This window comes from Thamnophis sirtalis, unplaced genomic scaffold, assembly GCF_051295495.1.
Source record: "Thamnophis sirtalis isolate CommonGarterSnake01/CBP01778 unplaced genomic scaffold, rThaSir2_p1.2 scaffold_4, whole genome shotgun sequence".
NCBI classification, from domain to species: domain Eukaryota; kingdom Metazoa; phylum Chordata; class Lepidosauria; order Squamata; family Natricidae; genus Thamnophis; species Thamnophis sirtalis.
Genome location: NW_028261384.1, coordinates 119,204,028 through 119,220,366, shown reverse-complemented (window position 1 = coordinate 119,220,366; position 16,339 = coordinate 119,204,028). Strand labels below are relative to the sequence as shown.

Here is a 16,339-nt window from a genome sequence, read left to right as displayed (position 1 = left end):
TACAGTTACAAATTCCCGATCTAGGCAGTCTTTTTTTAGATTTGTCCAGCTAAAGGATCTAGAATGAAGTAAAACTTTCAACATGGAGAACCAGCCCATTTTATTTTCCTTCTCCCTTTGCCCTTGAAGCTATTAAAGGCACTGAACTTATGCCATTTGCTAACCCAATTTGGGCCTTTCCAAAGCTTTATGTTGTCCTTACAGAAGAAAGATTTTGTAGGTAAGGCAGGGATTATGTAAGCAGGCTTGTCCCATCTTCTTCCAATGAGTTTTAAACGTAAGCAAGTTAAGAGTTGATCCGCACTAATCCACCTGTGCATAGTAAACATGGTTGTAAGGAGCTTGTTATAGTCAGATAAGACAAGGTTTAGAGAAAAGGCACAGCCAATCCTTTCCACTCTGAAATTCCACCTGACCAGTACTCCTACCAGCCTCTTCATCTTGCATATGGCCAAAGATTACCAATGACATTTCTTAAAAACTACAAAGAATATAATAAAACTTCTTCATTCCTTACTTTGACCACAAGCGCCACCTGGTGGAATGACTAAAAATGGAACACAAGTAATTGCTCTAGGAGACAGCGTAAACAATGGGTGTTTCATTTCCAAAATGTAGCAAACAAGATTCAAATCTACTCAGAACTCGTTTCAATTTATTCCATACTCTGTGGTCTCAAAGATAGGTGAATGAATTCTAGGGGCACCTTCCAGGCTCAAAACACCTTTCATTGAAATTGAGTGAAACTTAAGGAAAAGGGAAAATTAAAATTTTTGAATTGGGAGTATCTTCAACTGCCACCCAGTTGCAAAACTCATTTGGGGAATTTGAATAAGCCTAACCTACTTTGCAGGATTAGTAGATCAGGGGTGGGCAATTATGCCTCATTTATGACCCAGGGACTTCAATTCCCAGAATGCCTGAGACTGCCACGCACAGGAATTCTGGGAGCTAAAATACACAGGTTAAGGGGGCATAGTTGTCCATCCATTAGATAATAGTAAGTATATACATTTGAAGGGCCATGCAGGAAGTTTGGGTTTGACCATCACTAGTACATGGCCTTGAGGGCCTCAGAAAGCAGGGGACAAATTTAATTTTTTTTTAAAGGAATGGGGAGAGAAGTACTAACAATTTCAGCAAGCCTCAAGTTCCAGGTTCATTAAAGGAAGAGGGGGTGCAGGGCAGGATTAAAATATATATTTTGTTAGTGGGAGAGATGCAAAAAGAAAATTTCAGATCCTGAACTCAAGATTTTAGGGACTCACTTCCCCATGGCTTCAGCTCCCAAAAATGACTTCTGAGGGAATGAGAGAACAAGGAAGATGAACTTATTGAAAATATGCAGGAACCATTACCTAATTCACTTAATGAATGAAATTCTCCCTAATTCACTGAGAAGCAGAAGGTATAGTACAATCAGATTGGGAAAATTATTATAGACAATCAAAGCAGTTTTAGTCTTCCTGCGGAGTTGATTTCCTGGTCTGATCCATCTAATTGGGGGTTGACAGAAATGCAACTCTCCAATGCAAAAAATTACAACCCATAATTTATATTCATAGTAATTTTTATTGTCCCTCAACCTCCCCTCCCTCCCTGGCTGTCAAGTGGGTCAACGATTGCTGTGAACCTGCATAATAGGACAGACTATATATGTGCATGCAGATTCATGTGTAGGTGAGACCCATGAAGGGTAAGGGAAGTCTATATTACTTTCTAATGTTTTCCACCTATGCTAGTAGATGTTACAGCTGGATTCTGACCCAGGTCTAAGCCTCGCCTGCTGTGCTCCCATTGCACACCCACCATCAAGGGAGGCTGGGCTGCTTAAAACGTTGCCCCCAGGCGATACAACAGAAATGGACTAAAGATCTCTTGGTGTTTCTAAATGCTTTCTGTACTATTCAGTACAGTTCAGTTCAGTACATTGTGGGAGAAACAATACTGAGTATTCCAAAACAGCAGTAAGCAGATTCTTAAGAAATGTAATTTTCCCCTTTGCTTTGCTGCAGGGTAGAAACCCTAGTCCTCTAGTTGCTTCAAAATGCATACTGCACTAAACAGGTACGCACACAAACACACAAAATGCAGCAGTGCCCTCTACTGGCCTCTGAGTTCAACAATCATGGTCTCAATGCAGGCGTTTCTCCAGAAAAAGGTAGAGATATCCACATTTTTGGATCTAGCAATAGCAGAACCACTCGCATTTCTCCCTACCTTTTAGGCCTATCTAGGTTGGAGGACACAACACACTGCTTGAGCTTTTGAGAACTCTGAGCTTCTGTGGTTGTTGAACCACGGTTGAGTTTTCCAGCTGTTTTGAAATGGGAACTATGCAGAACAGAACACAAAGACAATTTTTTTAAAAAGCGAAGACTCACCATACAACTCCAACTTTGCATCATCATCCTTTCTACACCACTTCTGGTTTCCATCCCCCAAATCTAAATTTCAGGGCCAAATCTCATATGCTCAGTTTAAAATTATTTAACCCAGGGTCCATCATCATTCTTTGCATGAAAAGCATTTCCTCTTGTGTCTAGGGTGGTTCAGTTTTCACTGAGTGATCTGCATTTGACTGAGAAAAACATTTCCCCCCCAAAACCCAACATTGTTTTGACCAATGCTGCTACTTTGAGATCATTTTAGCGGCCTATTTCTGGCCCTGCACTGCAATGTCCCTTTGGAGAAGCATTGCAAACTTGGTGGCAAAAATAACTTTCGTCATTATACATCAGCATAAACTGTGAGAAAATTTATTTTAATTTCTTGATATGCTTCTCCAGTTCCCATGCAAATGAACCTGATCAAGGGAACATTGTGTTCCTCTGGAAAGGAACCCATCTTGAATTGGCAAGGTACTCCTTTCTTGATACAACACTTAAGCCTAATGACCAAGTTTCTCTGTAGTTACAGGACCGTTGTTCACTTGAAGAGGTCCCAATGGACAAATTGGGAATCACCTCAACGTTCTTGACACAATTGAAGTCAAATCCCTACATTGATTGTATGAATTCTCAGTGAGAAACACCATCAATCTGACACTGAAGATGACTCAAAAGCCTTACTTTTTCTACTCTCGATACATGATGGTATTTACTGAATTTTTATGCAACCCTTCTCACTGTTGAAGTGACTTCGCTGTAGATAGATGTGGAAGAGAGGAATTTTCAGGAATGGCACCAATCCTCTGGTAAGTTTTTCCTTAGATCTAATGAGACCCAACATTATCCATCTTGTGGTCTTCTTTCTTTCAAAAACTATTCCATTACAAAAGAATCAGCACCCTAAACCTGTACACTGTTTTATTTTGAATAAATGGTACTGAAATTCTAATTTTATTGATTTGTTTCCATTTATATGGGATATTTATTTCAGAAAAGTAATAGGTTAAAAAAATCTTTGATGGACTTGCTGCTTTGGGAAAATTCCATAAAATATTTATATAAAAGTTTTTAAGCATCAATAAAAACTAGTTAATAAAATGATAAAGACAAGGGCAAGCAGATTTTGAGTTGCTCTGTGATGGCACTTGTAGGCAATGACGAATGGTCTGAATTGTTGAGTCTTGAATGGACACAGAAATACTGTACAAATAAACTAAGTGCAATAAATATTAGATTCCTAAGCAGAATACATTACCTGATGTTGTTCAGTGCTGATTGGATGGGACAGATAGGAACATCAATTGTGTTATAGGCCTATCTGCCCATCTTGTCCTGAACCTCTGGCACAGAAACTGCACCTCTGTGGCCAGCAAGTTCTCAAATTAGCTTAATCATTGCAAGTTAACGTTTAAATGTGAAATTCTGGCAGCAATTTCTCAGGAAACGTCTCTGAGAGCTATCATAAAATCACCTGCACTAAAATGACTCAGAGGACCATTTTCTTTGCTTAAGATACCCATGTTTTAAATGCATGAACTTACCCTTCAACAAACGGAGATTGCTCAGTTCCAGGAGGCTGCCATATAGCCAAGCAGATATTCCTAGAACAGCCATTCCAGCTTCCCCTTACCTGAACATTCTAGAAGATCTACACAACCCCTAAACATAAGAGTCCCATTTTGACCTGTGTCGCTAAGACACATAATTCTCCCCCTATAAATATACTTGCCCTGAAAATCACATGTCTGAAAATCACAGCAACAAACTTCTGATTCAGGTATTAGGTGAAGAAACATTTTCCTTATCTTGTATAAAGCGATTTCATAAAGTGAAATCTAAAAAGTCATCATATCCCTCCCTTGTATGGTTTTATAAACCATACTAATTTCCTTCCTTTGATGTTTTCTTCCCTTAAAATGAAAACAGCAGCTTTTTCAATCTTCTTCCAAAGAGCAAAAGGTACCTCTTCCCACCTCAACTGAGTTCTGCCCTTTTGGGCTTCACAAGGAGGCCTTCATTTTAAGGAGAGGAACCAGGTACCCTTGACATGGTCCCCACCCCGCTTCATATGATGGCACAACCATACATTAAGAGCCTTCCTTAGAAAACAAAGGCATTTAATAGATTTTTCTGCTTTTATAATTTAAATAACTTAAAAACTGAAAAGAAGAAAAATCCGACCAGGGCAAGACAAAGTTGGACTGCAGTCTCAAAGTGAAGGTGGCAGAGGAAAAAGAGAGGAGAGATTGAAAATGTACTATGGAACCCCCAATGCCCATAACCCGCCTGTTTCAGACCCTCAATCCCCCCACCCCCCTGCTAAATCCCCTAAAGCCGCCGAAGAGCTCGCTTCTTGTCAGTTTTCTTCTTGGAAGCCAGTTTCTTGTCTCTGTCCCCTGCATGTTTCTTGGCCATGGGACCCTCCCCGGAGGCACCTGCCGAAGACGAGCAAGGCTCAGCAGGGTTCTTGGTATGCAAGCCAGAGGAGGGTTGGGCATGAATCTCAGTTAGGAGCCGAGCTCGGGAAGCGTACTCCTCATAGTTCTCCAGCAGGAGGCGCCCTGCTTCCTCATTCAGGGCGGATTCCGGGTTGGGATGAATCAGCAAACACTTGATGGTCTGGAGCAGGAGCAAAATAAGGAAATCAGAGTTACAAGAGAGAGGAAAGATTCTCAGTCATCCTGGTCATGGTTGCTGCAAAGGTGGTTTTTTTTTACAAAAGGCAATTGGACTTTGTTCTTCTTTGAAAACGTTTAGCTTCTCATCCAAGAAGCTTCTTCAGTTCTGACTGACTGTGGCATTCACATAATGACCAGATTTGATTAATGCCTGTCACAAAAAAAGAAGTCAGTCAGAACTGAAGAAACTTCTTGGATGAGAAGCGAAACGTTTTCAAGAGAAAACAAAGTCCAGTTGCCTTTTGAAAAAGCTCCTTTGGGAAGAGGGAGGAACCCTCAGGTGAGACCCAGACGTTCAGGGCCAACGGAAGATAAAGTTACTGGCAGGTCTCCCCTTCCCTCCAAGGCCCAGCCTGACTGGATGAGCTTATTTCCTTCTGACTCCCCACCAGAGAGGTTTCCTCCACACTCCTGAAGGAATGAGGAAGAAGAGACATAGGCTTTGGTCACTGGCCAAACAATGCAAAACTCTTGATGTTGGGGGAGCACAATGCAGCTTTATACAGGGAGTCCTCCACATACGACGACAGTTGAGCCCAACATTTCTCTCGCTAAACGAGATGATTGTTAAGTACATTTTGCCCCATTTTACTGTGGCCTTTCTTGCCACAGTTGTTAAGTGAATCACTGTAGCTGTTAATAACACAGTTGTTAAGTGAGTCTGGCTTCCCCATTGACCTTGCTTGTCAGAAGGGTTGCAAAAAGTGATCCCATGACCCCAAGACACTGCAACCGTCATAAATGCGAGTCAGTTGCCAAGCGTTGAAATTTTGATCATGTGACCATGAGGCATCTACAATGGCCGTTAAGTGTGAAAAACGGTCATAAGTCACTTTTTCCAGTGCCGCTGTAACTTTGGACGGTCACTAAATAAACTGTTGTAAGCTGAGTGCTACCCGTAAAGCGGAGGGGAAGCGCAAACAAGATTTTCTCTTTCGGCAAATCATAGTAGTAGTGACTGCAATGAAGCCAGAGTTCCCAATGTACTTCCTGAATGAATACACACGGAACGTTTAGGCAAGGCTCTGAGGCGTGCTGGGTGTGGGTGTGGGTGTACGTGCGTTTGTGTAGGCAGACGAGGCCGCCTGGGTGTCTAAGAACAATTGATCTGCAGCAGCAAAGGCTAGGAAGCTGCATGGCACCCCAAGGAGTCTGATCCGAAAATCAATGCATCAAAAACCAAGGCAGTTATGTTTGACAAGAAAAATGAGACAAATTACTGCACGTTATTCTTAAATGGTTTTTTTTTTTTTAAAGAAAAAAGAAAAAAGAAGAGCTATGAGCAAGTAGGTAACTCTGCCTAGTTTGGTAGAGTGTTTACTGAAGACGGGGAAATGGTTGGAGGCAAAAGGCTTGTGAATGCTGGTAGTGAAATAGTGGGTAGAATCTGGCCAGTCACCAGGAAGGAAAGTTTGGTGAAAGAAGTGAAAATGAGAGTGTCTTGAGAGTGTTTTTGCTCATTTTCATTGAATGGAAGTGCAAAAACACAAAAGATGGGTGCAATGGGTGTTTGCGTGTATGTGGTTGATTGAGACATAGCATCAAGAATGGATGAGGACTGAGTATAAAAGGGAGCGATCTATAAAGAATAAAGTATACTGAACTGGTTTAGTGATACAGAGGGAATGAAGATGAAATCACAAACTACAATGGCACTTTGGTCCAAGTAGTCCTCAACTTACAACAGCTCATTTAGTGACCATTCAAAGTTCCAATGGCACTGAAAAAGGTGGCATCCCATTTTTCACATTTACAACTGTCGCGGCATCCCCCATGGTCACGTGATAAAAACTCAGAGACTGGCAATGGACTCCCATTTATGACGGCTGCAATGTCGTGTGATCACTTTTTGTGACCTTTCCACAAGCAAAGTCAATGGAAACTAGATTCATGTTAACAACCGTATTACTAACTTAACACCTGCAGGGATCCACCTATAACAACTATGGCAAGAAAGGTTGTAAAATGGGGCAAAACTCCCTTAATAAATGTCCCCCTTACCAACAGAAACTTTTGAGCTCAATCATGGTCAGAAATAGAGGACTACCTATACTCATCGTTAATTGGTTCTGGAAGGCACAATGAGTATCAAGAATGGTAAGTTCCAAACAAATTTTTCCTATAAGGAATAATGTAGTAGTGAGTCACAAGGCAGCCAACACTGACAAGTTCTAGCTTGTGCCTTGAGTACTAAACAAATGATGAGTACTGGGACAAAATCTTTATGACAAAATATGTTCAGTGCCAAATCTGACGAGTTTCAAATCAGCTGAGTATCAAGGTACCAAGGTATATGAGGGAAGTTTCAGTTAGAGAGGAAAGGAAAGATTAAGGAAGTCATAGCCAGAATAAGTTGATAAGAGCTCTAAAAAGACAAAGATGGCAGGTTTAAAGCACAAAAGGCAACATATGAAGCACTGTATGGATGTAGTGGGAGCAAGGATGGTTTTTAAAGATAAAATGGCATGGAGATGCACTGGTGTAAAATACATTTAGCTGCATGTTTTTTAATTTCTATGGCACACTATTTGTTACTCTATTTTGCTCTCTTGGAACAACTTTACCTCAGTGGCATAATTGGACACACAGCCATATACAGTAAGGTAATCCGATTGCTCAACTATTTTTTTTAAAAAGGGTACACAATTTTACTTTTAAAATGTTTCCATTCCCTCTATAAAACAATTTTCCCCGTACAAATAGCAAAAAGCAAGAGTTAAAAAAGATAAAAACATTTAACATTTTAGCTCCCAGTGTCTTTTTGGTTCTGCAGAATAAAAACAGAACTAGGAACAAATGCACACATTCACAAGAATCGATCTCTCTGAGGAAAAGACACTTAGGTAACATGATAGATCAGGGATCCCCAACCCCCAGTCTGTGGAGTGGCACCAGGCTGAAGCATGCCAGAAACTGGCCTACGCAAACAAGTGAAGCCCCATCCACGAGTTGCAGGCAGCACACGGGGTTGCAGGCATTCCCCCCTCCGGTCTGTGGAAAAACCAGTTAAATGTTTATGGAAATTCTCAGTCATCCAAGTCATGCTTGTCCCATAGGTGCTTATTCAAAAGGTAAATGGACTTTGTTTTTTCCCTTGAAGATGTTTCGCTTCTCAACTAAGAAGCTTCTTCAGTTCTGACCGGTTTCAAACAAGCCCTCTCTCTCTCTCTCTCTCTCTTGCCTTATCAAATGTGAGGAGCATCATGACTTCTACAACACTGCAGTTTCAAATCCTGAAATCTGAATTCAAACTTTTGGTGGTCATACACTCCCCTTTTTGCAGACAGTGGCAACATCCCACAATCCCAGGCCATATTTTGGTTTCAGCTCCGGGATTTTAGAATCGAACACTCAGGACTTGGAAATGTATGCTGAAAGATGCAGGATAAAAGTTGGACAAGGACAAAACACAGCTTTTAAAATCCCCCGTCTTGCTGCACACTGGCAGCAGGAAAAATTGAGGAATTAAGCTTTGCGAGCTGCGTCGGCTGTTCTTAATGGAGTTCACCAATGACTATTGATTTTCCTTTATTTATTACATTTGTATACCATTGAATCGCCAGGAACGCCTGACAGTTTACAAATGACTTACAAATTTATAGTTGATTATTTGTGTGGCTTTTAAGTGTTTAATTAAATGCAAACATATCTACAAATTACCAAAGCTCAGAAGCACCATTTTGAAATGTTTAAGACCACTTACACTCTCCTTCATTGCTAAAGGCAAAGATGCACCAGACCAGCATAAAAATTAACCAGAACACATCTTATAAATTAATCCAATAATACAAAGTCTCTTAACTAAAACGCTTCCTAAATTATTTCAAAGCTTCTTTCCACATGCAACCCTGACCTCCTTTTTTATTTCTTCCACATAGCTCTGTGTAAATACTGAACAGCCATTCTCTGCTTTTTTTCATCTGGAAACTAAGTGGGCAAAACAGAATATCATATCTGCCTCCCGAAACTCCCCAAATAAAGAGAGTGTTTTGCTATACATTTTTTGAAATATATGTAGTACATCATAGATGTGAGTATAGCCCCTCACATTTTGTAAATAAAAAGTATATCTTATCATGTGACAACACTGAAGAAATAACACTTGGCTACAATGTAAAGTAGGGAGTATACAGGTTGTATAACAGTGTAAATGCGCTGTCCCTTCAAAATAACACAACACACAGCCATTAGTGTCTAAACTGCTGGCAACAAAAGTGAATATACCCCGAAGTGATAATGTCCAAATGGGGCCCAAGTAGCCGTTTTTGGTGTCATGTGACTTGTTAGCGTTACAAGGTCTCAGTGTGAATGGGGAGCAGGTGTGTTAAATTTGGTATTATTGCTCTCACTCTCTCATACAGGTCACTGGAAGTTCAACATGGCACCTCATGGCAATGAACTCTCTGAGGATCTGAAAAAAACAAATCATTGCTCTACATAAAGATGACCTAGGCTATAAGATGATTGCCAGGTCCCTGAAAATGAGCTGCAGCACGGTGGCCAAGACCATATGCATTTTAACAGGGCAGGTTCCACTCAGGCCTTGCCATGGTCGACCAAAGAAGTTGAGTGCCCGTGCTCAGTGTCATATCTAGAGGTTGGCTTTGGAGAATAGATGTACGAGTGCTGCCAGCATTGCTGCAGAAGTTGAAAGGGTGATGGGGTCAGCCTGTCACATGCTCATCTAAAGATGATGCACAAGAAAGCCTGCAAATGGTTTGCTGCATTGAAGCAGACTAAGGACATGTATTTCTGGAACCATATCCTGTGGTCTGATGAGACCAAGATAAACTTATTTGGTTTAAATGGTGGCCGAGGTGGCGCAGTGGTTAAATGCAGCACTGCAGGCTACTTCAGCTGACTGCAGTTCTGCAGTTCAAATCTCACTGGCTCAGGGTTGACTCAGCCTTCCATCCTTCTGAGGTGGGTAAAATGAGGACCCGGATTGTTGTTGGGGGCAATATGCTGACTCTGTAAACCGCTTAGAGAGGGCTGAAAGCCCTATGAAGTGGTATTTAAGTCTAACTGCTATTGCTATAACTTGCTGAGGAGTACAAAGACAAGTGTGTCTTGCCTACAGTCAAGCATGATGGTGGGAATGTCATGGTCTGGGGCTGCACGGGTGCTGCCAGCACTGGGGAGCTACAGTTCATTGAGAGAACCATGAATGCCAACATGTACTGTGACATACTGAAGCAGAGCATGATCCCCTCCCTTTGGAGACTGGGCTGCAGGGCAGTATTCCAACATGATAACGACCCCAAACACACTTCCAAAACGACCACTGCCTTGCGAAAGAAGCTGAGGGTAAAGGAGATGGACTGGCCAAGCATGTCTCCAGACCTAAACCCTATTGAGCATCTATGGGGCATCCTGAAATGGAAGGTGGAGGTGTGCAAGGTCTCTAACATCCACCAGCTCTGTGACGTTGTAATGGGGGGGGTGGCAACCTGGGAAGCTCTGATGAACTCTATGCCCAGGAGGGTTAAGGCAGTGCTGGAAAATAATGATGGCCACGCAAAATATTAACACTTTGGGCCCCATTTAGACATTATCACTTAAAGGTGCACTCACTTTTGAGGGGGGGGAGGGGAATTCCTCAACAGCTCATTCCAAATCTTCCCATGAGCTATTTTGAAGAAAGTGATACATATACACACTTAAATGTTTGCCAACTTCTTTGAATTGTCATTATTTCTACATAAATATATCCTAAAATATGTTCCTGTACTCCATAAAAGCCCCAAATCTAGCTAAATAAAGACAACTAAACAAATATCTAAACCAGTACTTGTTCATATATTTATTCATGAACAAAAGCAACATATTGGCATGTGGCAAAAGTTTTGAACCTTTCTGAACCTTAGTGTGGTCCCCTTGAGCAGCAATAACTGCAATTAAATCTTTTCAATCACTGTCAATCGGTCTTCTGGCACATAGGTTTGGAGAAATTTTAGTCCAATCCTCCTGACAGAACACTTCAGGTTAGGGATGCCTGTGGATCTCTTCAGATGAATTTCATGCTTCAAATCCTTCTGCATTTTTATATGATTATGTTATTTCTAGATTCTATCATATCTCAAGACCTAAAATGGACACCTAACATAAAAAATGTCATCAAAAAGGTAAAACAAAGAATGTTCTTTCTGCGCCAACTCAGGAAGCTCAGACTGCCCAAGGAGCTGCTGATACAGTTCTAGAGAGGAATTATTGAGTCTCTCATCTGAACCTCTGTAACCGTTTGGTTTGGTTCTGCAACCCAACAAGACAGACACAGACTTCAGAGGATAATCAGAAATGCAGAAAAAGCAATTACTGCCAACCTGCCTTCCATTGAGGACCTGTACGCTGCACGAGTCAAAAAGAGGGCGGTGAAAATATTTACAGAACCCTTGTACCCTGGACATAAATTGTTTCAACCCCTACCCTCAAAACGATACTATAGAGCACTGCACCCTAAGACAACTAGATACAAGGACAGTTTTTTTCCCCGAACACCATCACTCTGCTAAACAAATAATTTCCTCACCACTGTCAAACCATTCACTAAGGATGCACTATTTTTACTATTAATCTTCTCCTTGTTCCTATCACTCAACTCCTCCCACTTATGACTGCAGGACTGTAAACTTTGTTACTTGCATCATTACAATTTATATTGATATTGATTGCTTCCTGATTTCTTATTTGTACCCTATGAGTATCATTAAGTTTTGTACCTTATGATTCTTGACGAATGTATCTTATCTTTTTATGTACACTGAAAGCATATGCACCAAAGACAAATTCCTTTTGTGTCCAATCAAACTTGGCCAATAAAGAATTCTATTCTATTCTATTCCATTCAGGTCTTTTCATCATTGGTTGCCATTTGCTTTGTTTTCATTGATTTTAATTGTTAGCCACCCAGAATCATATATGAGATGGCTGGCCAAATAAATTTAGTAAATAAACAAACAAACAAGGTCAAGACTTTCCAAACTATTAGCTTTAAACATCTCTGACTATATGAGTCTACACTCTTTTAGTCACTGGCTTGCCACATGATCCATTTTGTTTTGGGTAGACAGATACTCTGACATTTTGATATTTTTCTGTAAAATTTGCTGGTACGCTGAGAGCAGTTTGGGGATATTATGATAGTGAGGACTACATGTATACATAGTCCTGTGGATTTGTGCACATGATTAAGAAGAATAACCACCACTTTGAGGTCCACTATCTGCCATCCTGGGATCTACCCAGTTTAAAAATATTACCTACCAGCAGGACATGTCGGATGCCCAGTTCTGCTTTCCAGTCTTTCTTGAGGACGTTGACACAGATCTCCCCATTGGCACCCACATTGGGGTGGAAGATTTTGGTCAGGAAGTAGCCTTTTGGTGGACTGGCAGGGAAGTCTTTGCCAAGAATCAACTTCATGCGGAAGAGGCCACCAGAGTAAGGAGTACCTTCTACAAAGGGAAGAAAAGAAAAAGAGATCTCTTATCACCACACATAGTCCTCGACTTACAAGCAGTTCCGATGAACCTATGACCCGGATTTGAAGACTGGTCACATAACTACCCTTTGGGCACTCGACAACCAGACCATCTCCTGGGATCACGAGATCCCTTTTAAAAGGAATAATAATTAAGATAGGGTGACTGGTATAAAAATAACATATTGAAATATTGGGTGGCCCAACAATGAAAGATTATAATTTAATGTAAAGATGTGAATTACTATTAGAATTAATGAGCTTGTTAAATGAAACAAATGTGATTAATCTAATTTCCTAGTATGAAATGTATGATACTCAGGTACCACACTGTTCACACCCTGATATCTTTGTAAAAGATAAAAAATAAACGTATGAAACCGGAAAAAAAAAGTAAGTAAAATCATGTTTGTTTTGTGACTGATTCTTTACAACCAACATGAATTACAACCACGATGGCCATGCTCCATTACAGTCATAAACTGAAGGAATATAATCTGTATGAGGAATATCTTCTTAAGTAAGACTCACATTTCCAATACCCAACTTTTTCCTTCCTATTGACCAATAATTCAACATGGACAGCCTTCTCCAGTATGAATCTTTGACTGGACCAGCATAATCACTACTGTTCAATTTTGAGATGCCACTCTTTAAAAAAAATCCCCAAAGATGAACCCTCTTTAAGTAACCCCTCTTACCGGGTCCTTCAATAGTGACCTGCACGTCTGTAATATCCTCCTCATTGGGGAACACCTTGATGCCCTCAGGTGGATCTGATGTTAGAGTGGAGACTTCCTTGTAGACCAGCCGGATCACATGTGGAGGCAGGTTTTCAACATTGGAATTCTGAAAAAGTGAGAGAGATGGGAGAATAAAAGAAAGAATGTGGCTCTCATCTAAAAGAATATCTTACTTGATGCAGCAAGGGTCAAAATGACACTGTATCATCTTTACTTTGGACTTAATAGGTTTTGGCCAGCAATGTCTTCTTCAGCAACCCTTTTACATATATTTTTAAATCTACATTTTAATCATTCAAATGTATAAGGCTGTTTGATCTAAGTGATCAAAGTATACTTTTAAGATGTCTTTTCAAGTAAATTTCATTTTAATTTTCAGTCATATACACCATCTAAGGATAATTCTTTAGGATTTGGATTTGTCCTTTATTGCTTTTGAAGGAGTTAAGGCTAATTCAGGAATAAAAAGGAAAAAAACATGAAGTGAGACGAACAGATTCAAGAGCTTCCACCTCTGCATAGGAGAAGGCGGAACACATTTCAATAGAAATAACATCTCTATTCTACTCACTTATTAGAACGGATACTGGGACTACTTGCTCCTGAGTTCCTTGTCTATCTAAGATAGGAATAGGCAACCTGCAATCTTACAGAAATTGACTGTTCAAATGTCTATCAAGAATAAACTCTCAACTCCAGTTGTCTACTGCAAATGCAAGAAAATGGAAGCAGAGAGAAAGTGGTACAGAAAAATGAGGGGGAGGAGAAGGAGAGAGAGACGGAGAGGACAAAGGGAAAGTACAGTAGCTCCATTTCAGCATAATCTCCTCCCAGTCAGAAGACTCCTTTCTCATCTTATCCCAGAGTTGCATCTCTTGAAGTATGTTAGGAAAAATGACGCTTCCCACATGTTCATCATTTTGAGTAAGAATCAGAATGCTTCACTCTTGAAACTCTGATGCAGCCACATAAGCAGCATCATGCATGGCCATTTCTCAAGTTTACTTGTGTTTTCCATCAGTAGTTCAAAATAACTCATGAAATATGGGACATCCATTTCCAATATGCACTTTCCCCTATCAACACCCAGCATCAATATGCTCGATATAGGTGATTCTTGATTTACAATTGGTCACTTAGTGACCATTTGAAGTTATGATGTACCTCTCCAGGCCTACTTATGACCCAGAATCAATGTTCTGATGGCTACCCCTCCTGCAGTCACATGACCCCATTTTGGGAACTCGGCAACGAACTATTTGCAGGGACCCAAAACATGATCACTTTTTACAACTTTTTTTTGCTAGGAATCAGTATTTACTTCTGCTTTCCAGCAAAAAAAGTACCCCTTGCGGACAATGGATTTGCTTAACAATAGCAGCATTCACTTTACACTGCATTTGTTTAACGACTATCTCAAAAATGGTTGTAAAATCAGGCACACTCATGGGGAAACCCATTAACAACCAGTAGGAGTTACAACCGTAATTCCAGGTTCTATTCCGGTTTTAAATCGAGGGCCACCTATATATGGAAGGCAAAATTTACTTATGAACATCTTACTTTTAAACTATTATCACCTCCAAATCCCAGGGAGCCCATTTTGCCTATTAAATTGTACTACTCATCTTGTAAGACATGTAAATACCCACATGCAACCTTAAACAAACTTTTAATTATAAAGCTCATCTGTTCATTTCAGCAAGTGAGAATTAGTAGTCTCTTGTAATTGGAAGCCCTTGTTTCAGTATAATTAACAAGAGAGCTATGCATGAATTGGAGAGCAAGGATATTTTAGATGTTTTCTTTTCATTAATGAAAAGAAAATGAAGTTTAAAAAAACATTGATGCAAAAGAGTGCTATACCTCATTCTAAACAGCAAATAAGCATCTAATTATATAAAGAGAAGCTAGTCATGTGCTTGTAGAGATGGCCCAGAATCAGTATTTCCCACCAATTTTACATCCCTGGTTTGTAATCCACGAAATCTGAAAGTCCACCCAAACTTCAAAGTAAGATACAAATAGAACTTAGATCACAACTGAACCCAAAATTTCTATTGCTAAGTGAGATCGTTGTAAAATGAATTTGGTTCATGTTACGACCTTTCTTGCTACAGCTGTTAAATGAATCACTGCAGTTATTAAGTTAGTAACACGGTTGATAAGTGAATCTGGCTTCCCCATTGACTGCTTGTCAGAAGGTCACAAAAGGTGATTGCATTATCTTGGGACACTGCATCCATCATAAATGTGAGCTAGTTGCCAAGCATCTGAACTGATCACATGACCATGGGGATGCTTCAATTATAAGTGTGAATAATAGTCATAAATTGCTTTTTTCAGTGCCATTGTAACTTCAAACAGTCACTAAACAAGCTATTGTAAGTTGAAGATTACTTGTAAATAATAAAGCAATAGGAATATTAATAGTAATAATCATTGTAACATTATTCTCCTAAAAAATAGGTTAGTAAAGGAAAGCCAGTTCATGGTCAGTGTTCAATTGTCATTTGTGCATTGTCATCAATAAAGACTTCAACATCATTAATCACATTAAATGTGTGTCCAAAGATGACAGGTCATGTTAATTAGGGCATAATGTCTTGGCACATGTTGGGCAAACAGGTGTAGCCAGTGTACTGCACTAGTGGCTCTAGACCTGTACAACTGATGTTATGTTGTACTTCCACAGCACATTTCACTTCATAAACTTGACAGCCATTATGGATGAAGCCATGCCAGATAGAATGATTTTGTGTTCCTGGGTGGTTGAGTCTATGTCAGGCAAGTTTAGGGAGGCCTTTATTCTATCTTTGTAACTTTCCTCCTGCCCTGAAGGTAAGCAAGAGAGTTCCTCAAAAAGGAGTTGCTTGAGTATGCCCTATTTTAGCATAAGCATGATGTGATCTGCCCATTGGCTCATCAGCTCTATGTAGACTGAGGGTAGATTTGCTCTAGAGCAGGGTGTCCAACCACAGCAACACAACAACTGGGCTTGCTGAGGAATAGTAGGAGCTGAAGTCCAAAGTCTTAAAAATTGCCAAG

General features: G+C 40.2%; 1 protein-coding gene across 1 annotated transcript in view; it reads right to left on the bottom strand.

Moving 5' to 3' along the window:
• Positions 1 to 1,873: 1,873 nt before the first annotated feature.
• The window catches only part of UBE2S (ubiquitin conjugating enzyme E2 S), a 32,136-nt gene continuing 17,670 nt past the window's right edge, over positions 1,874 to 16,339 (bottom strand). Inside the window, exons 2-4 of the mRNA XM_087713915.1 lie at positions 13,250 to 13,397; positions 12,332 to 12,522; positions 1,874 to 5,009 (exon numbers count right to left, since the gene is read on the bottom strand). Coding sequence (XP_087570041.1) covers positions 4,719 to 5,009; positions 12,332 to 12,522; positions 13,250 to 13,397 — 630 coding nt within the window. The 3' untranslated portion in view covers positions 1,874 to 4,718. The remainder of the gene's footprint in view (positions 5,010 to 12,331; positions 12,523 to 13,249; positions 13,398 to 16,339) is intronic.